Source organism: Helobdella robusta (assembly GCF_000326865.2).
Source record: "Helobdella robusta unplaced genomic scaffold HELROscaffold_37, whole genome shotgun sequence".
NCBI classification, from domain to species: Eukaryota; Metazoa; Annelida; class Clitellata; order Rhynchobdellida; family Glossiphoniidae; genus Helobdella; species Helobdella robusta.
Window position 1 is genome coordinate 403,525 of NW_008704785.1, and position 22,011 is coordinate 425,535.

The window sequence follows — 22,011 nt, forward strand, 5'->3', positions numbered from 1 at the left end:
CTCTGATGCAGCGCTTGTCTGTTGAACATCGATTTTGTCAGAGTTCGTGTTTTGTGTGTTGATCGATGTTGTAGCTTGCTTTGAGCGGCGATTAAAAGTTGAGTTTATGATTGCTGAGCAACCAAGCACCTCAATTTTCAATCCATTTATGTGTTCGCTTAACTCTTTTGCAGTGCATTGTTGGTCCAATCGACCAACGTAAAAAACTTTTCTTTTTGGCGAAGGTTTCATCGCTTTCAAATTTGTTTGTTTATCAGTTTGGGTGCCTATAACTGTTTTCATATTTGCTATGTTAGTGTTGTGTGTTTTTTTCTTTGTTTTCAACATTTTGATGTTCGCCACGTGTTGAACATTCGCCACGTGTTGAACATTCGCCACGTGTTGAACATTCGCCACGTGTTGAACATTTGAGCTCTTTTTAATTTTACGTTTTACAATCTCTGACCAGTCAGATTGCTTGCTCGATTCGGTCTTGCAATCAGATTGCTGCTTTCTTTCTACTTTTGGGCTATTGTTAATAGCCGCATCATTTACTATTTCTCGGAAGATGTTTCTTTCTTCAATAAATAGTTCTTCTAATTTTTTTAACTTTTCGTCAAGAATAGACTCAAATTTAGCTTTTTTTGAGCTTGGAATTTTAAAAAGGTTGAGAGCAGCATACTGAGGCAATTTGCTTTCAATTTTGTTGCTCAGAATTGTTTTTATTGTTAGTATTAAATCACTAACCTTGTCCTTTTTAGAGTTTCCAGAACTGTTTGGCTTTATTTTATCATCTTTTTCTAGATTTAACGCATCTAGATCGCTGGTAAGTATTTTTTTTGCTATTCTAATATCTTCACAATTGTAGAAATCCATTATTTCGTAAATGAATTCCGCATCGTCAATTTTGTCAGAATTATTAAATAAATAACACAATAACTCGTTAATGCAAACCGCTCGCGACATCGTACCATACATACATACATACATACATACATACGTATGTATGTATGTATGTATGTATGTATGTATGTATGTATGTATGTATGTATGTATGTATGTATGTATGTATGTATGTATGTATGTATGTATGTATGTATGTATGTATGTATGTATGTATGTATGTATGTATGTATGTATGTATATTAAAACCAAAACATGATGAGTGACACTGAACCGTCAAACATCAAGTAACAAATGGATTAACACTTTGATTTGTCGTTAATGTATGTATGTATGTTTGTATGTATCTATGTATGTACTTTTTGTATAGCCAGGAGCATAAGATAAGATGTCAGATACATTTCGAATTATCAAAATGTGAAAGAGATGATGATGATCTGGAGGGTGCATTGATGCATATTAATAAGGTTAATAATAATAATAATAATATAATAATAATAATAATAATATTATTATTATTATTATTATTATTTGAATATTATTAATTTTATTCGTAATAATAGCATTGGTTTAGTTGTAGCATTAGTATAATAACTAGAATACTACCGACAAAAACAACAAATAACAACAACAAAAACAAAATAATAATAATAATAAAAAGGCTCTTGATAATGATGACGGTACATACAGTGACGTCATCATACAGCTTCACCGTCGTCTTGATGCAAGCCTCCAAGTGGAGAGCTCATGCCTGGAAAGATTCGAAGATAGGGCGGCTCAGTTACTGGAGCATGTTTGTACATGTTTGTGTGTGTGTTTCTAGCAAATATATATGTAGTGTATGTATGGATATATATATATATATATAGGTGTACATACATTTGTACATTTGTTTATGTGGTGTTTAAGATACATTTGTGTATATTTTAGGCACGTAGTGTACGTCCACAAACACGAGATGTTGACCAATCAGTGCTCTTCAAAGTGGGTCAACTGATGTCCCAGTTACATTTCGAGCAGGCATATAATTCCCACTTTAATATTTGTGGTTGGTGCTACTTTGAAATGTAAGAATATAAATCGTCGTTATCACCATCATCACACCATCGTCATCATCATCACAACATCATCATCATCATCACAACATCATCATCACCATCATCATCATCACAACATCATCACCATCATCACAACATCATCACAAAATCATCATCATCATCACCACTCAGACATGATGAACGATGGATTGCTCGATGTAGATGGCTGTCTGAGATGGATTGCTGGTAGGTTGCTGGTGCATGATGGATGGACGAAAGAGTGGAGGTGTATCGTTCGCAAGAAGAGGAAGGCGAAGGAACGTAATAGGATTGAAAAGTTCGTCAGTTGATTGCGTGGTTGTCTGGTCGATTGGTTGGCTGCTGTTTGCCGTATAGGCTAATTTTTTCATTCTAAAACATAAAATTTTTTCAAAATTTTGGGATTTCTGGCATTCATCCATCTATCCATTTATCCATTCATTCATCCATTCATCTATCATCCATCCATTCATCTATTCATCCATCCATCCATTCATTCACTCATTCAGGATGATGATATGGAGTGATCTATGCAGACTAACCCATCAACGTGGGTTCCGGCTCTTATGTAAGGTGGCCTGCGATTTCTGTCTTCAATACGACGATGGTACTTGGTTCGAAGCTGATGACGACGATGACGATGGTAGTGGTGGTTGTGGTGGTAGTGGTGGTGGTGATATAGTTGCTACTGAGGGTAGTGGTGGTGCTGCTGATAATGGTGTCCATCTTTCTAAAGATAGGTTTGTTTGTTTGCTCTATTTTGATGGGCTTTTTTCAATTTAATTTGATTTAATTTAATTTAATTTTTTCTTCAGAATTCTTGAAAAAACTAAGCCTCCGAGAAGTCAAAAACCAAACAACAACAACAACAACAACAACGACAATAATGATAATAATAATAACAATAATAATACCGTCAACGTTGACATCATCAACAATAATAATGACGACTACACAATTAAAATGGCGCGAAACAAAAATGATAAAAATGACGTCACAAGTGACGATGACCGTGGCGATGACGATAATGATGGCGATGATGATAATGATGATGGTAAGTGCAAAAATGAAGTCAGCGATTTGATGAGGAAAGAGTTATTAAGGACCCTAGCCGAAGTCTACATGATCAAAGGAGAGGTTGGTTATGATAATGATGCTGATGCTGATGATGATGACGATGATGACGATAATGATGATGATGGTGATGGCGATAATGATGATGATGATGGTGATGACGATAATGATGATGATTATGGTGATGGTGACATTTCATAGGCCCTGATACAGATCTTAAGAAGCAACAACGTAGAAATGTCTCTGGAGACATGTTGCTCGTTGCCGCACTGCAACAAACATCATTATCAAGATGAACCGCAATGGCTGGCTTACATGTAATTAATGTCATATTATACTTTTTTGTCATCATCATCATCATCTTCGTCGTCATCATCATCATCGTCATAATAATAATTATAATAACAACAAATAATTATAATATCATTTACTAACTAGTTAATTAAATAATCTTACCCACGGCCCAAAAAAAGAAAATATCTGAAAAGTTTGAGCAAATTGGCCATCAAATGCTTTGTCAGGGCTTGTCAATTAGGAACCACAACAACAATAACTACAACAGCAACAGCAGCAGCAGCTACAACAACAGCAGCAGCTACAACAACAACAGCAGCTACACCAACGACAACGTCAAATGAAGACTGGCTAGTGAGCGCCGCACTAAAATACCTCTGGAATTACCACCAATGTTTTATTGTCGCTACTGGTGATGGTTGTAGTAATGGCGTCTGTAGTAGCGGTGGTGGCTGTAGTAGCGGCGGCTGTAGTTGTGGTGGCTGTAGTTGTAGTAACGATGGAGTTGTCGATTCTATGAAAATGCTTCTTCCTATTTTGAAAGATTTCAAGGGTAACGTGTTAGTATGGGATTTGTTGAATAAAAATTTATTGCCAATTAATACAAAGCACACGCAGTACACATACACTTACACTATGTACGTACACACACACACACACACACACACACACACACGCACACTACACACACATACACATACACACAAACAGAGATAGAGAGGTGTTGGCCAACATGTGCAGCGTGGCAAGCACATCCCTAGTCCGGAGATTTATTATGGAGGAAGTTCGTAACGTCAGTCAAGAAAAATCTAATGAAGATGTTAGCGATAACAAAAACAAAAAAGATGGGAGTCGGAAGCCAGTTAAGAAAAATAAAAACACCACCATTAGCAACAGCATCAACAACAGTAACAACAACAACAACTTTAACATTAAAGAAATAAAAAAAAATAAAATGCCTCAACAGGATACAACGACAACATCAACGAACATTCAATTAGCTTCTGAGGTTTGTTTAACGCTCACACGCACATACACACACACACAACACACGCACACATACACACACACACACACACACAGATCTGTCAACTGGCATTGGACAAAATTTTCACAGCCCAGCCAGTGCCCTACTACAGTTATGATTGCTACCATAACAGATGTTCACTGCATACCATGATGAATTTATTGAGAGCTTGGGTACAGTGTAAACAATTGACGAGAGTGTCTGTTGGCGGGAACTTGGGCGTGGCTAACTCGAACAAGGTTCTTGATTGCAGGGCTGCAAAAAATAGATTTTTAATTGAAAAATGTAAGATAACGCAGCATTTGATTGGCTAATGTAGTGAGAATGTTTTAAATGAGGCACGTAACGGCATTTTAATTAGTTATGGTTGTATTATATTAAAGTTTAAATGTAATGGATGACTTGCCGTATTGACCATAGCATATATTTATATGACCTATTTGTTTATTTACTTATTCAGATGTCAACCGATGTTAACAAGTTCAAATCAATAGTTGCGATAGAATTGCTAACGTTCCCACAAAAATACATCGACCTTGCCAGCCGCAGCAGTGGTAGCAGCGGCTGTCGTTACGACGTTTGCATGATGAACGTTTGTTCTGGCAAACCGTTCACCGCGAACGCTGGTGGTGCTGATGCTGTCGGTTCGTTCGTTGACACTGCTTTCGACTATAAAGATCCTTACATGTTCAACATAACTGAGGTTGATGTTGTTTGTTGTTGTTGTTGTTGCATGTGTGTCCGTATGTGTGTGTGTATGCGTGTGTATGCGTGCGTGTGCGTGTATCTGTGTGTGTGTTAATTAAATATAAAAGTGTTTATAATAAAAATGTTGATTTTAAAATGACGAAGGTTATAAACTTGCTGAAAAGTTGCGAATGGTTGCCTGACTACAAGCAGAAAACAAAATCAAAATACGATGATGAGGCAGCATCAGAAACGACAACAGCAACAACAAGGAACAACAACTCGCTGACATGCTTAAAACCCGTTGACAATAAAATGCTGCAAAGAGAATTGCTGGTCGCCATTGAATTGTGGCTAAGCTTGTTGCAACACTGTCTCAGCAACTACAACGCAACCAACAACAACACCAGCAGCAACAGAAGTAGCTACAACAGCTACAAACCAACTTTTAAAAAGAAAGAACTAACAACAACGACAACAACAACAGCAATCAAAGGTAACAACAGTAACAGCTCAGACAGCGTCAACATTGAAAACTGTATCAGAGAATTAACAACACTCCTGGCTTGTCTGGACGTTAAGTTTTTGAAGAAAAATCCGTGAGATTTCAAAATTTTCTTTTTCACTGTTGCAGTTATTATTATTATTATTGTTGTTATTGTTGTTGCTGCTGTTATTATTATTATTATTGTTGTTGTTGTTGTTGTTATTAATTCACACGTTAATTCAACAATAATAACATTTCAGAGAGCTATACACGAGGTATAAATACCTGCTAGCTTACGTGGACGTCTTCAGTGGTCAGTACATTATAAAGAAACATGCTTTCCGAATGATTTCATCACAGCAGCAGCAGCAGCAGCAGCAACAACATCAGCAACAACAGTTTCTATCAACGGCAATGATTTTGAAAGCCTCATGTTATTTTGTTACATCAGCACAGTTTGTATTGTTGACTGGCGGTGTTTTTAGAATTTGAAAACAAACAAACAAACACATACAAACACACATACTAACGTGCAAACATACAAATACACATACAAACACGCATACAGACACGCATGCAAACATACAAACAAACATACACACACACACACAAACAAACTTACAAATACACATACAAACACATATGCAGACACGCATGCAAACATACAAACACACAAACGTACACACACACGCACACAAACAAACAAACAAACAGACACGCATTTGAAGGAAGCAACTGCCATCTCGTCTGGTACAGCGTTCGGATGTTTTGGAACGCATGCAGCTCCTTAGCAATCAGGTCATGTGACCGAATCAAACTGAGACCACAGATTCAGCAGCTGCTGAAGCTGCTACAAGCTTCTAGCCACAAACTTTGCGGCGGCGGTGGTGATAATGATATCAAAAGCAACATCAACAATCGAAATATCAACAATTCTGCAAAAGTTGTCAAACAGGTATTCAGCCATAGCAAATGATAAGAATAACGCATAATGAGGAATGTAGAAGAGAATTGTTAGGCGCTATATAATTACTTAATAGAGAATGGTTTCATTCATATTATTGTTCGTATTCATAATTTATTTCTGTCCAATCATATACGTATGCGTATATTAACTTGAAAACTTTGATGGTGCACAGACATCAACGGTAAATGGAAAGAATAAATCAACGAAGAAAGAAAAAGAGAAGGATGGATTGAAGGGCGAAGTGAAAACAAAAGAAGCTAATTATAATAAAGAGAGAGATAATGATGACGAGGAAGAAAGGGAGGAGATGATGATGACGAGGAAGAGGATTATTATTGATGAGAATTCGGATCTGCTGTGTCTGCTTAATGAACTTCTGTTTAGAACTTACATGGATGAGGTTTGTCGATTGATTGGTTGGTTGGTTGGTTGGTTGATTGAGTGATTATCAATTGATTGATTGGTAGGGCGACTATGAAAATGCTTTAGATGCATTGGAGCATGCAATCAAACAGCCAATGTCTGATACCATATTTAAAAGGTTGGAGAATATTTATCACATCATCAGTATCATCCTAATCATCATCGTCGTCGTCGCCTTCATTATCATCGTCATCATCGTCTTCGTCGTCTTCATCATCGTCGTCATCGTCTAAAACCACGCCCCATTTAAAAGGAGATTGTATGAAAAGTTGGTGTACCTGAGATCCAGCATGGGCCTTAACATACATGTTTACATGTACAAGTTTCAAGTCGGTCGTTGCGTGTGTGCTTGTGTTTATTCGTGTTTGTGTGTCAGTGTGTGTGTGTGTGTGTGTGTGTGTGCGTGTGTGTGTGTGTGTCTGTGTGTTTGTGTGTGGTGTGTGTGTGTGTGTTGAGTATGAGTTTGTTAATTAAATGATTGATCGATTGACGGGTTGAAATTATGAATGAAAACCAAATAAACGAACGAGAATGAACGAGCAAATGAATAAGTGGATGAATGGATAATTGAATGAATAAATTAACAAACAAACACACGATTGGATAAATGAATGATTAATTGATTGACGGATTGAAATGAATGAATGAAGTTAGATGCAGAAGACTATCAACACGAGGTCTGGATGAATGTGGCACGACACAGTAGGCAACCACACGCGCAGATAATGGCTTATCAGAATGCTGTTGAAGTTCTCCAGGTTTCCCAGAATGTTCAACGATGATGATGATGATGACAATAATGATGATGATTGAAATAGTGATGATATAATGTTTACATTATCATCATCACCATCACCATCATCATCATCCCTTTCTTTTGTATGTGGCAGTCTGAACAATATGATTGGCTGAAATTTGAATGCCTTCTGGAGTTTTCCCACTGTCTGATTGGTCACAATGAATCACGTGATGATGTACGGGACCTCGTTCATTGGTCCATTCAAATTCTTTCAACTATAGCTGGTCTTCAATGTCAAGGTAAAGATGATGATGAGGATGACGACGACGATGACTCTTTAATTACAATTGACAAATTAATTAACTAACAATAACGACCGTGACAGCTGATCAAGATTTTTCTAGAAGAATAACAACAACAACAAATAAAAGCGAAAGTGAAACTAAGACGAAAAATCGAAAGTCCGCAAACGATAGTATGAAGTTTGGAAATCGTAAAAAAATTAGATCGTCTAGTGCTACGAAAGCCAATAAAGGAGAGGATGAAGATGGAGAGAGGGTGAGGATGAAGAGAGATAATGAAGAAAGAGAGAAAGTTATCATAAGAGAGAAACTGAATTTAGGTTAAAATTGGCGTTTGTTTGTTTTGTTGTATTTTTATACTTACAAAATAAATGAATTAAAAAGTGGTTATTTATTTATTTGTTCATTTTGTGTTCTATTCATTAGTTCGTTCGTTCATTCATTCATTAGTTCGTTCGTTCGTTCATTCATTTATTCGTTCGTTCGTTCATTCATTCATCTATTTATTTATTCATTCATTTATTAATTTATTCATTTATTCATTATTTATTTATTTAAGACTTCAAGCAGAGAGCAATATCAGTGAAGTTGCAGGGTATATCCGACGCACAGCGCTTGGACGGCCTTTTGAAATGTTACGTCACATTAGCCATGACCTCTGACCCGGGTTCGACCAATCAGATTGAAGCCTGCCTCATGAGCCATCACATCGTCATGAGATTATGGAAGGTCAGTTGTTATTTTGCGTATTATGGAAAGCCAGTTGTTATTTTGTCAATTTTTTTCCATATTGTTTTATGGTTAACACACTTTTGAATAAAGACTATATCATCGTCAGGATTGACGAAATGACTTTAACAAAAATTAAAAACGCGTCAACACGAAGGTATGCTTCGAAGACATCAGTGACGTAATTAAACAGCACGCTGACGTCATTAACTCTTCGTTGAAAGATGGCGACAGCAAAAAGGAAAAGTTGAAAAATAAAAAAGCTGACAACCGGAAACCCAGCTCTGTCACCGGGAATAAGAATAAAAATAAAAGTACTGACAACAACAACAACAATAATAATAATAATAACAACAATTCAACTGACAATAACAATAGCGTTGATGACAGCAATGATGACGTTGTTGATGACGTAAGCGACGGTAACGATGGTAAAAATAATAAAATAAAAAATAGCTCACATAATAGCAATAAAAACAATAATAATAATAATAATAAGAACCAAGGTAACGATAATGACAACAACATCAACAATGATACTGATAATGATAACGACGACGACGACGATGATGAAAATATCAACGCAAGTAACAAGAGAAGTAAGCCTAGCGTAACTTCTAAAAAGTCGACCAGAGTTATGAAGAAGCAAGAAGTACGTACTTACAACGTACTTACAATCTTCTTACAATGTATTTACAATTTATTTACAATTTATTTGCAATTTACTTACAATGTACTTACAATGTATTTACAATGTACTTACAGTGTACTTACGTAAGTCGTTCGTATTTTACTTTCAATATAAATGTAATGTACTAACAGTATATTGCTAGTTTACATTTTAGAGACCTTTAATTGATTTTTTACCAATTTCTGACCTAATTTTTCATATTCCTACACAGGGAATCCCGGAAAAGCCAGACCCATATATCATTCCTCGAACTCTGATTGGTTGGTCAACTTTTGACGTCAGCGATGACGTCATTGCCACATTTAGGCATTCAACTTTTCCTCACGATAGGGGATTCACTAGATTTAATTTTCCAAAATCAGTCAGGAATATTGATCAATTTTTATAATTTAATTTTTTGAATAAATTCATTTCATTTATATTTTAATGATTAATTAACTTGTGATTAAATGTTGAATGAATTGTTTTTATAAAATAATTAAATATTCAATTGATCGGTTGACATTTTATATTACCTCATTCAGAACCTAACTACCTGGTTTTTGAAAAAGCTGGTCAAAATATACAGAAAATTATCGCTCCACCCTTTTATATTTCCTGTTTTCCTATTGGTGGACGTACTTTCAAGATGTTTTCTCCCTCGTTCTGATTCGCTGAGAAACCTATTCCACATGCAGTTCATAAATTACTGAATTATTATTATTATATATAATTATGATTAAATAAATTTATTCATAGTTTCTCCACTGCTCTGTTAAGTTATATCAAAAATACCGCACATAGCGTATGAACGCAGCAAATTTTTGCCCATGAAGATAGTCACGTCTCTGCAAAACTAGTCCAGGCGCTTTTAACTTCTAATTAGATTAACTTATTAATTCATTAATTGAATAATTAATTAATTAGTTAATTTGTAGATTAATGTAGTGATTGATTGATAAAATAATTGATTGATTGATTGATTGATTGATTGATTGATTGATTGATTGATTGATTGATTGATTGATTGATTGATTGATTGATTGATTGATTGATTGATTGATTGATTGATTGATTGATTGATTGATTGATTGATTGATTGATTGATTGATTGATTGATTGATTGATTGATTGATTGATTGATTGATTGATTGATTAATCGATCGATCGATCGATTGATTAATTGATTGATCGATTGATTGATTGACACAAACACGACAGACTGTTGGACACATGCGTGGAGTTGAACTTGACCGATGGCATTCGTCACCACAGCAAGAAGTGCAAGTTCAAGGTCGACCAGCGAGACCTTTCCAAGTGAGGAGCTGAGTGAGGTCGCCGTGAAAAATGTTTCTTTTAATTTGTAACTTCACGAACGCAGGTTGTTCGAATACGTAGCCACTGAAGAATTGAACAGATCAATAACATGCAATAAGATCCTTAGACAAAACAACGCGCCATCTAGACACAACAACTACAATAATAATAACAACAGCAACAACAATACACGAAACAATAATAATAACAACATCAACAATGATGATAACATCAACTGCACCTCTGAAAGCATCAGCAAAACTAGCGAAGCAACCTCACACAACAACATTAATACTTTCATTAGCCTAACAGATAGCCTCGATTACATCAACATCTTCATCGAAATTGCTGTCATCTGCATCAAACAGGTCCAGTAACTTATTAAAATCTACTCATTAACATACAGGCTTGCCACTAGCATATACGATTATGACTTATTAGCATATTTTTCTCATTAGAATACGGTTTTTTCATTTACATATGCAAATTTGTTTGCTTTTTTTCCTGTTAGGATATAACTTTCTCAAACCAACTCTAATTATTCATTAGAGTTGGTTTTCAATTAACATATGAGCTGATCATTAACATAATACATTAATTATTCTGAACAAACTTTAAATTTTATGTGTGTGGTTGTTTTGCAGTGTGCCTACAAAGTGGCCCTGGAATATCTGCAACATGCTGAAAAGGCTGCAACGGTACTGACGATAATGATGATGTTTTGGTTGATAATAATAATAATAAAATATAATAATAATATTATTATTATTATTATTATTTCTATCATAATTAAACAGTCTGTGAAGAGGATGGAGGCTCTACGTGATGTACATTATAACATGGCAGTGCTGTTGCACCAGGAACGTGATTACAAACACGCTGCTATATATGCAGAGAAAGCATTGGTCGTTGTTGTTGTTATTGATGTTGTTGTTGATGTTGCTGTTGTTGATGTTGTTGTTGATGATGTTGTTGATGCTGTTGTTGTTGATGTTGCAGATGTTGTTGTTGATGTTTATATTCCGCCTTTTAAACCCTCGTACCATAAAGAATGTATGAAACATTCATACAGCGTTTACATATTTTATGTGGCATAATTACACACCAGCCAAATTAATTGGTTAATTAATTAATTAATTAATTAATTAATTGAATAGTTATACGAAGATATAGATGAAACCAGTTGGATAAAATGTGTGATGTTGATGATAGTGATTCTCGCAGATGATGACGATGATGATGACTTCGATTCCATGGCTCATTATAAAAGGATTTGTAAAGTCTGTGGTTGTTGTCATTGTTTATGTTTTGTTGTCTATGTCTTGTCGTCTATGTTTTGTTGTCTATGTTTATATTGTTGTTTATGTTTATATCTTTGTTTATATTTTCAAGTTTTTTAATGTTTAATCATGATACAATGATACACATACAGGTGGATTGTTTTATCTCTGATGCACTGGCTGTCTTGGATGGTATGTGTTGTATATGTGTGATTGTATATATGTTTGTTTGTTCATTTGTTTGTAGGTGTCCTTGCTTGTATGTTTGTTTGTTTGTTTGTATGTTTGTATTTGTGCTTGTATTTTGTTTATGGTTTAAAACTTCTATTTTAAGCTCTTTTAAGATTTACGATTTAAAACTTTTAAGCGTATCATCATTTAATTAAACCTGCAGATGAAAACCAAACATCAACAAAAACATCAACAACAACATCAACAACAACATCAACAACAAAGACATTAAGAACAACAAGAAAACATTACAAGTTGTTGTTGATCGTTGAGCGGTGCAAGAACAAATTCGAAATGTTGAAATACACGAAGGATGACGATATAATCCACGAGTTTAGGCATCTCGTTCACGTTAGCGCCGTTATAATCATAATAATAATTATTAACATAATTATAATTATAATTATGTTATTCACTCTGTTGACATTCCTCAGAGGATTGCACAGTGATTAAATGCTTCGTTGAACAAATAACTTTTTAAACTCTTTTCTGTAATCTTTCTCTGAAATAATTTGCTTCAATCTCGCTGGAGGATCACTCCACACCTTCTGCAGAGCAGCCTGTACACATCTGGCACCAAGTTTTGTCCTGCTCCTAGGAATTTCCATCATTTCTGACGAAACCGAACACATGTCCCACAGCGTAATTATAATAATAATAATAATAATAATTATTATTATTATTATTATTATAATTATTGTTATTATTATTATTCAACAGAATCTGGAAGATATATCGGCCGAACTAACTTCAATGAATGAACTCAAGGATGGCGTTAACGTTCTATTGGCAGCAGCTGACATGCTAAATAATATAATTACATTAATCGAGGATAATAATAATTGTAATAATAATGGCAATAATAATAATTGTAATTGTAATTATGGTAATAATAATTTTTGGGGTTGTAGTGATGGTGACCTTTATCTGAAGCATGAGATTTTAATTGAGGTTGTACGCATTTGTTTTTTTTTTGTTTCGTGTTTTTTTTTTATGAATGAATGAATGAATGAAGTGATGAATTAAAAAGAAGATAAATGAATTTATGTACTAAAAAATGTTAAAATATATTTATCATAGGCGTGTGGGTGTTACGAGATGGCGGGTGACTTGATGGAAAGGCAATATAGATGGATTAAATCTTGTCTGCATGTTGTTGATGTCGGTTATTATTCCTATTCCTATTATTATTATTATCATTATTATTAATATTTAATCATTTATTGCTCTATCCATTCATCCATCTACATTTTTTGTTCATTCATTTATAAATTCATCCATGCAATCATGCATGCAATAATCCATCGGCAAATACATCCATCCATTCATCAAGCCATATATTCATTCATTCATCCATCCATTCATTCATGCAATCATTCATTCATCCATTCATTCACCACTGCAACGCAGCACAAAGGCTGCAGTATAATGATAGAAAGATCGCTATGCCAGTTGAAGGTGAGGCATGCGAGACTGCTTCTAGCCATGTTCGAGCTTCACGTCAATCGCTTGACTGTCGAAAATTTTAAACTTAACAAGAAAAATTCATTAGATAAGGTTTTCATGTTAAGTTTTTGTTCATTTTTCCCATCTTTCATTCATTCATTCATTTAATCATTCATTCAATTATTCCTTTCTTCGTTTATTCATTCAACCGTTTTTCGCTGATTTGCCATTTAGTTCATTTATTTATTCACTTAACAGTTCCTTATTTCATTCATTCATTCGTTCATTCATTCATTCGTTCGTTCGTTCGTTCGTTCATTCATCTATTCCTTCTAATTAATTAACTCAACTAATCTTTTTTAGTATATAAATAATTTCACTCTTTAATTAAAAAAAACCAACTTGAAAAAATGAATGAAGTTATTCCAAGAGATGTGCCTCACAGCCGAACTCACCGATGATGAGCATCACTGGCACAAATATATGGAGTTAGTTTTTTAATCGCACGCACCACACACACACACACACACACACACAAACACACTCACAAGTTTATTATTATGAATATTATTGTTTTTATTATTTATTTTACATTTCAGTAAAATCCCTGAATTGATTTCATGTCTTCTGATGTCGGCCATAAATCTTTGCGGCTGCCTCGTTAATGAAAGGGCTGAGGTGACATAAAAAATTTAAAATAATAATAATTATTATTTCTATTATTATGGTAATAATAATAATAATCATTATTTATTATTATTTTTATTATTATCAAGATATATTACATTTATGGAAAGTGTTATGCACTGTTAGCGTGTAATGCCTGCTACGAGCAAGCTTCCGTCTGGGACGCTAACATCAAGGTGCAGTTGGTTTTTGTAGTAGTAGTAGTAGTAGTAGTAGTAGTAGCAATAGTAGCAATAGTAGCAGCAGTAGTAAGTAGTGTAGTAGTGATATTATTATGATTATATTTTCTTCAATAGATGGATGCCGAGGCATATTCGTTTGACAAATACGACATTGGCAAATACAATAGATACACTAGTTTCATAAAAAAATTGAAAGTTTGTTGGTTTTTTCATCTTTCTATCCATTCATTTATTCATCCATCCGTCCATCAACCCATCAATTCATCTATTCATCCATTTATCAATCCAAACAAAAACGAATGACAAAGAATGAAGCAACGCAGAGCAACATGAACCTATTGAAGGCAACAGAGTTTCTCATGCAAGCTCTCACCCTACTTCAACCTCATCGGCACCTGGTTCGACAGCAAGCTTGGTTTCTTTTAGTATATATATATACTCAAAAAAACAAGTACATTTTATATAAGTAATATTTTTTTTGTTTTATTTTATAATTAATAATAAATAGTATAGTATTATTTCAAATTTTTGGACATTTTAACCAGAAACTCGGTAGCGAAATAGCGTTGGAACTTGTTGAATGCATCGGACAGCATGACTTAATGCTATCACAACAATTTCTATTGCTTTATCAAGTCGGTGTTTGTTAACAACATTCTCCTATTTATTAATTTTTAAATAATAATATCTGATGTATATTTTGTAGAACCTACTTCCATTTTTTACTTTATTCTTACTAGTTTTTTGACTCTTTTTGATTTTTGATTCTACGAAAATAAATTTTAAATCGTGACACATGCCATAGAGTTATGAATCCAGTATACATCTGAGAAACCTGCTGACCGACTGCCTACCGAAACCAGCAATCAGCCACTTATCCTCGATGTTCAATCAGATGAACCAACTTCTCAATGATTCCTTCGTCAGAAATTCCACTAACTATCCTCTATACAATCATCTGCTGCAAGCTCTTAATGCTAATTTTCCTGTGGGTTTTGGCTTTTTTTCAGATTTTCGTAGTCTAAACATTTTTTTCAAAATTTTCAACCTAAATCGTTAAAATATTAATATAGATATGATAATAAAAATGTTTTTTTGCTAAATTTTATGAAAATTCTATCATATAGGCTGTTGGTAAACTCGATGTCTCTTTGGAGCACTTAACATATGTTGCAAGTTTACCGACTGAGTTTCAATACATCGTATTTGTCCATAGTCCGCGAAGGTTCGCATTTTAAATGATTTTCAACACTTTCTTGATTAAATTTGCTAAATTCCAGGTATCTAACAGAAATTGTCAGCACTGAAATTAATTATTCGGAGTAATTAACATTAACGTTAACGTTATACACGTAAACAATCCAGGAATCACTTATACGGAGCTGTAGTGCGGCAAACTAACTCGCAGTCCCAGCCGATCCCAAAAAAATCCAAAATCTCGCAGACGAGTAAAAAATCTGACGTCAACATGAAGAGTAAGAGTTCATCCAGTCAGAACATCAAAATAAAAGACGGCGATGAGAATGATGATGAGGACGACGACGACGATGATGTTTTCAGTAAGGGTGATGATGGGTGTGCCAACGGAAGTAATAACGGATTGGGAGTGTTCAAAATGTCGATATGCCCAAAGAAAATTTGCTACTTGGTTGAGAGGTGGTCGGGTTATGTGAAAGATCTGCAAGAGGTTGCTGGGTTTTTTTTATGAACTTTCTTTCAACCTTGATTCATTTTTATTTTCATGTTATTTTAATTTAACTTTTTATCATCCAGACATTACTGAAGAGTGAGATGAAGCTATCAGCTTATGACGTGCATAGAAAGGTTGACTTACATGTACACACACGCACACACACACGTACACACACACACACACATATATAGATCAACATAATAAGATATCAAAACTTGGCACAGATCACAGGTACAAATGACGAGCCATTCATGTGCTTAGAAAAGGAGGTAGGGACATCAGTCTTAATCATTTCCTCCAATCCTTTCACCATTTTTGTCATTTAAATTATATTTTTCAATAGTTTTTCCAACTTGTGAATATGATAGAAGATTATCTGGAGCCTTTAATAAAAGTGATGAGGTCTTGTTCTAGGTAAGTGCCAAGCATTTTTGCTACTTTTAAACTGTTATACAGTGTGATGTTGTGTGTGTGTGTGTGAGGGTGTTGTGTGTGTGTGAGGGTGTGGTGTGTGTCTGCATTTTTATTAGTTTCACAATTAATTATAAATAAGAATTGTGAGAACAAAACTTTGTTAACGTTGATAACATATATATTACGCAATAGTAAAGAAGATGATGCAAGTAGGAGGGCAATGATTCTGCTTATTGATCCATACTTGATGCAGTTGCCCCTTGAAGGTTATAAATTTTAACGAAATATCGGCTCGTCTCGTTTCGTTTTGAAATTCGTATTGAAATATTTTGCTCGGCCATTCTTATGCAGAAATGTATTGTTATGGCAAGTATCGTTAAAAGTTAATAAAATAACTTTTACAATAATTGCCATAAGGAGCTATGAGCGAGATGAATTATTCGATTACTGATGTAAGACTAGAATAGTCAACCTATTGATATTTGAGAGGGAGATTAACTTTAAATTTTGAAAAATGTGTGATCGTGTATAATTTTTCAATGATGTTAGTACTTTTTTAAAGTTTAAGTCTAACGAATTATCAGAATGCTAATTAACGAATAATTTTTTAACACCCACACAAGCATTACTGTGGTTCAGAGAGGACAGGGCAGTCAACTCGATAGCCAGAGATATATCGATAAACATGCTACGTAGCAGACTGAACATGCTGAAATCGACTCCTGGCAAGTCCGGTACGGATTTTACCAATTATCATTTCCGATTGTTACTTTCATTTTAACCGTAAATTTACAATGAATATTGAAGAATTATTCTCGCGTATTTTATATCTTAATTTAAAGGAAATAAATAAAATGTCACTAATAGATGAAACTTCGAGAAAAAGGTCAAAGAAAGATTTAAATATATCATCTGCAAAGAACAGAGAGGCCAAAGCAGGGGCGGCAAATAAGGTTAAGGACGGTACATTTTTAAGCGCACACGTATTTTACAAGTATCTTTGAATTGTATACCGCTCATTTAAATTTACTGTACTCATTTTTAAAGTGCACATGAGTGTACTGCAATACTACTCCTTTGTGAAGTACTAGTCTATATACGTACTCTTGAAAATCTATATTAAATTTCGGACTTTATAATTTTATCTAATTTTCAACATTCTTCATTTATTTTTTTATTTTTACTTCACTTTTGTTATAATTTTATTTATGTAAAGATAAAAACCAAAATTACCAGGCTGCCATTGAGGGTAACGCTACAGTAAAAGTTGACGTAACGTCATTTAAATGTTCGTACTTTCATTTCTCGGATATCATAGCAAATTATTGTTATGAAATTAATTATTAATTAAATGATTGATTAATTAATTAATTAAAATCTAACACGCAGATCTAATCGATCCGTTTAATGATACATCCAGCGTAGGTTAACAACTATTATGATTATTATTAGTAGTAGTAATAGTAATAGCAGCAGTAGTAGTAGTAATAATAATAAATTAACAACACAGCAGAAATGTTGCTTAAATTCACTGTTTTTTAATTTTACTATCCAGTCGAAGACAGCCAGCCATCAAAACTTTTTAGGGATTTTATGCTGAAGCTTAGTAGAACGCAGACGTCTCAATGGACTGGCTATTTAGGAGAACAACACGCGCCTAGGTATATTATATCTTAAAAAATTGGTTTTTCTCTTTATATATACACGTGTATGTGTGTGTGTGTGTGTGTGTGTGTGTGTGTGTGTGTTTGATTTTGTACGTGTCAAGTCTAATTATTTAAAAGATTGGTACGTGGAAGTGATCGATCCAGATAGTTTTAGTTAAATATTATTCATGGGTGATCTCAAATTTTTTTTAGACGGTAGATATATTTAGTGGTTTTTGTGTTAATTTTAGACTTTTTCATCAAGAAATGTTCGTCTGCATTTATCTGATATCAGCGATTTTTCAAAAATCTTTAGTTTCTAATTTTTTTAATATTCGGTGAGACGGAATGAATTCCCGAATTCCTTATTTTCTGGATTCGCCACTGAGATACTTGTATTTTTTTTATAACATCATACTAAATTATGTTATTATGTAATATTATTAAAGCTTTTAATATTATTGTCTGTCCAGTTTAAAAGAGATGGAAAGAGTAATAGCGAAGGATGGATCGATGTTGATGATGCTATGTGGAAAGTTTACTGACATCTTAAGTCTCAAACAGCTTTCAGTTATGAATTTATCAAGTAATTTTTACCTACGTGTTTACTATTTATGTATTATTTAGAATTATTTGAGCATTTGCTGCATATTATTTGATTCATTTAACAACTTCAGGATTGAAAAACGGCTCAATATAGGATGAAAAATGTTTTTATTACAGAAAGTCCAATCATCGTGCTATCTGATCTGTGCCAAACTGGTGCGGGTTACAGCAGGCGGTTGAATTTTGCTTGCGATAGGAGGTTAACTAATTTCCTTTCAGATTATGGACAGGTACGGTTTAAAAATAGTTAAAAAGATACTAAAAAAAATGAATATTTTTTAGTCTGAAGATGTCGTGCCTCGAAAATCCTTCAGCTATTGCGATGTTGCTGAGTCTTGCCGGCGTCTCGTGCATCTTCCTCAACCAGATGTACACTTCAACTGCTGACAACAACACTCGGTTCTTTGAATTATTGAAAGGTTGTCAATAGACTGACTAAATGAATTATTAACTATTATTGCATTGATAAATTTTTATTTTCAGATTTGTTTGAGAGCAACCTGAGCACGGGTGAATGCATGCAAAGAACGATAAACAGGCAAGTAAGATACGAACAGCCTGAGAGTGAGGATAACAAAATTGCAAACAACGATAGGAATCCATTGAAATCTACAAAGTCTAGAGAAATCAAAAGTCCACTAAAGAAGAAAGTTGATAAAGAAGAAAATAAAACTGCAATCATCAAAGATCCGAAAAGCGTTTTCGACAAATTCATAGTGAAAAACCTGACGCCGAAAAGATTATATTTTAATATGATTTGTTATGGTCTGCCTAATTATACTATAAATAAAAAATAAACGGTTGTGGTTTGGCTACCCGTATAGCTCAATAGACGCTTAAAATAAATTTTTTATGTTACAAATTGTATTTGCTGCAAAACTTGAAATAAAGAAAAATTACTTCATCATTTCGTCAATAAGTTGTTGGAAGTCAGTGACGAACCAGCCTGCCAACTTTTTAACTTTCTGTCTGATGACGACACCTCCATACCCCACGAAGGCATCAGCGACAGGACAGACCTTGGCATCGTTCATTCCATTTCCTATGTGGACTACACTTTTGTAGTTGAAACGACATTTCAGATTTTTTATCACTTCTGCCTTGCCATTGTTCAACGTTGTTAATTCAGTTTCATCGACGCCTAAGTAACGACCGGTTTCGTCAAAAATTATTCGATTTGCAAACACGTTTTCGAGGGGAATGTTCAAGTCGATGGCGATGTTGTCGACTGTTTATTAAGTAGACAGCTATGGACCCATTCTGTAAAAGTTTAATGAATTTCTTGACGTTTCGTGAGTACTGAATACTCTTCTCTCTCAATACTAACTCTTTCAATTTTTCTGAAGTAATATCTAAAATTTGTAGACTTTTTACGAGAGATGTGTAAAAGTCTAAGTGGCCTTCCATAGCTAACGTCGTAATTGGTATAATTGCATCCTCCTTCCCGCAGAATTTCGCCAACTCATCTATCGTCTCGTCGCGACAGATCGTTGAGTCCACGTCGATGGTCACGCAATCGCGATGTTTGAAAATTAATTTCACTTGTTTGGCACCGTCATCCATGTTAAATATGTTAATTAACGCGATAAACTTCAAAGTTAACTTGCTACTTCTACCACTAATTAACCATTACAATTACAGTATCAAAATTCTAACGACAGCGGTAAACTTAAACAGACAGACAGAATTTTAATTTGGTTTTAAATTGAGAGTTAAAAAACTTTTTAGCTAATTAAATTGTTACACTTCGATACCTTGTAGATCATAAGAGTCAACTGAATATACAGCAAATGCATGCATTTATCATTATTATGGATGTAGATCTTTCAGGCCAAAGTTCTAATGCATACCGCAAATCATTTCAAATTTTCAGAAATTTAGTCGCATTATATTAAGCACATCTTATTTACTCTACCTAGTGTGAATTTATTAATCTTTAATATTAATGCTTATATTGTACAAATTTATTATTACAAATTTATTTACTACAAATAATTATGAGTTTGTATACAATAGTCAATGCTTTTTATTTAAAAGAGAATAAAGCTTTCATTAGTACGTAAAATGCGAAAGATGGATCCCCACAATTTAAGTTTTGTGAGATTACAAAACTATCGAACAGTTATTATTTTTGAGTTAACGATTTCAAAATGTCGCGCTTAGATTAAGATAACAGACCAGATTAACGTGAGATTTGAAATTAATTTTTATGAGAAACATGTTTCATTCTTATTACAAAACTATGAAAACATTGTTTAAATAAAAATCAAAAAATTATTACTTCATCATTTCGTCAATAAGTTGTTGGAAGTCAGTGACGAACCAGCCTGCTAGCTCCTTAACTTTCTGTCTGATGACGACACCTCCATACCCCACGAAGGCATCAGCGACAGGACAGACCTTGGCATCGTTCATTCCATCTCCTATGTGGACTACACTTTTGTAGTTGAAACGACATTTCAGACCTTTTATCACTTCTGCCTTGACATTGTCCTTTAACGTTAATTCAGTTTCATCGACACCTAAATAACGACCGGTTTCGTCAAAAATTATTCGATTTGCAAACACGTTTTCGAGGGGAATGTTCAAGTCGATGGCGATGTTGTCGACTGTTTCGTGAAAGCCGCCAGTTATCAAGTAGACCGCTATGCACCTATTCTGTAAAAATTTAATAAACTTCTTGACGTTTGGCGTGTACTGAATTTTTTTCTCGGCAATAAACACTTTTAGCTTTTGTGATGAAATGTCTAAGACTTCCATTCTTTTTTCTAGAGCCGTTCGAAAATCCAAGTGACCTTCCATAGCTAAGGTAGTGATAGGTACAATTGCATCTTCTTTTCCCCAAAATTTAGCCAATTCATCTACCGTTTCATCGCAACAAATGGTTGAATCCACATCGATGGTAACGCAATCGCAATTTTTTAAAATTAATTTAACTCTGGCGACATCCATTATTAGATATATTCAATGTTCAACGTGTCACCAACGATCAATACACGAAATTTCAACTCAACATCAGTTACCACTGACGTTAAATACATAGAAAGAAAACGTAACTAAACTTACATACCTAGCAGCTGCAACCGGTCATCAAATCAAGAGTCGATTTATAATTAGCGGTAAAAAAATGAATTTTGATAGATCTATGCCAA

General features: G+C 34.2%; 6 protein-coding genes across 6 annotated transcripts in view; 3 read left to right on the top strand and 3 right to left on the bottom strand.

Annotated features, from left to right (window-relative positions):
• HELRODRAFT_176240 (hypothetical protein) overlaps positions 1-945 on the bottom strand; it is a gene marked incomplete at both ends in the record, with an annotated part of 1,236 nt that extends 291 nt beyond the window's left edge. The window contains one exon of the mRNA XM_009023711.1: positions 130-945. Within this exon, the coding sequence (XP_009021959.1) occupies positions 130-945 (816 nt within the window). The remainder of the gene's footprint in view (positions 1-129) is intronic.
• A 1,168-nt stretch (positions 946-2,113) lies between these two features.
• HELRODRAFT_176241 (hypothetical protein) lies at positions 2,114-3,670 on the top strand (the record flags this gene model as incomplete). The annotated part of the gene is made up of 3 exons (XM_009023712.1): positions 2,114-2,256; positions 2,774-3,095; positions 3,506-3,670. The coding sequence occupies 3 exons, from the start codon at positions 2,114-2,116 to the stop codon at positions 3,668-3,670; spliced, it is 630 nt and encodes a 209-aa protein (XP_009021960.1).
• Positions 3,671-4,059: 389 nt separating this feature from the next.
• On the top strand, positions 4,060-9,766 carry HELRODRAFT_176242 (hypothetical protein; the record flags this gene model as incomplete). The annotated part of the gene is made up of 13 exons (XM_009023713.1): positions 4,060-4,335; positions 4,449-4,592; positions 4,814-5,056; positions 5,206-5,461; positions 5,528-5,639; positions 5,788-5,982; positions 6,242-6,482; positions 7,568-7,675; positions 7,808-7,955; positions 8,042-8,278; positions 8,518-8,687; positions 8,845-9,339; positions 9,590-9,766. 13 exons carry the CDS (start codon positions 4,060-4,062, stop codon positions 9,764-9,766), a joined length of 2,802 nt encoding a protein of 933 aa, XP_009021961.1.
• An 847-nt stretch (positions 9,767-10,613) lies between these two features.
• On the top strand, positions 10,614-19,761 carry HELRODRAFT_192662 (hypothetical protein; the record flags this gene model as incomplete). Its single annotated transcript, XM_009023714.1, has 26 exons — positions 10,614-10,651; positions 10,739-11,042; positions 11,319-11,372; positions 11,472-11,579; positions 11,832-11,954; positions 12,107-12,146; positions 12,349-12,536; positions 12,906-13,136; positions 13,596-13,742; positions 14,408-14,494; positions 14,615-14,695; positions 15,046-15,135; positions 15,306-15,488; positions 15,628-15,725; positions 15,866-16,187; positions 16,274-16,324; positions 16,747-16,873; positions 17,231-17,341; positions 17,475-17,560; positions 17,844-17,895; positions 17,997-18,032; positions 18,163-18,268; positions 18,727-18,839; positions 18,977-19,058; positions 19,142-19,278; positions 19,343-19,761. 26 exons carry the CDS (start codon positions 10,614-10,616, stop codon positions 19,654-19,656), a joined length of 3,309 nt encoding a protein of 1,102 aa, XP_009021962.1. The 3' UTR covers positions 19,657-19,761.
• On the bottom strand, positions 19,756-20,873 carry HELRODRAFT_192663 (hypothetical protein; the record flags this gene model as incomplete). Its single annotated transcript, XM_009023715.1, has 2 exons — positions 20,047-20,873; positions 19,756-19,955 (listed from the first exon to the last, which is right to left on the bottom strand). The coding sequence occupies exons 1-2, from the start codon at positions 20,420-20,422 to the stop codon at positions 19,756-19,758; spliced, it is 576 nt and encodes a 191-aa protein (XP_009021963.1). The 5' UTR covers positions 20,423-20,873.
• Positions 20,874-21,136: 263 nt separating this feature from the next.
• On the bottom strand, positions 21,137-21,811 carry HELRODRAFT_83507 (hypothetical protein; the record flags this gene model as incomplete). The annotated part of the gene is made up of 1 exon (XM_009023662.1): positions 21,137-21,811. The coding sequence occupies one exon, from the start codon at positions 21,809-21,811 to the stop codon at positions 21,137-21,139; it is 675 nt and encodes a 224-aa protein (XP_009021910.1).
• Between the last annotated feature and the right edge of the window lie 200 nt (positions 21,812-22,011).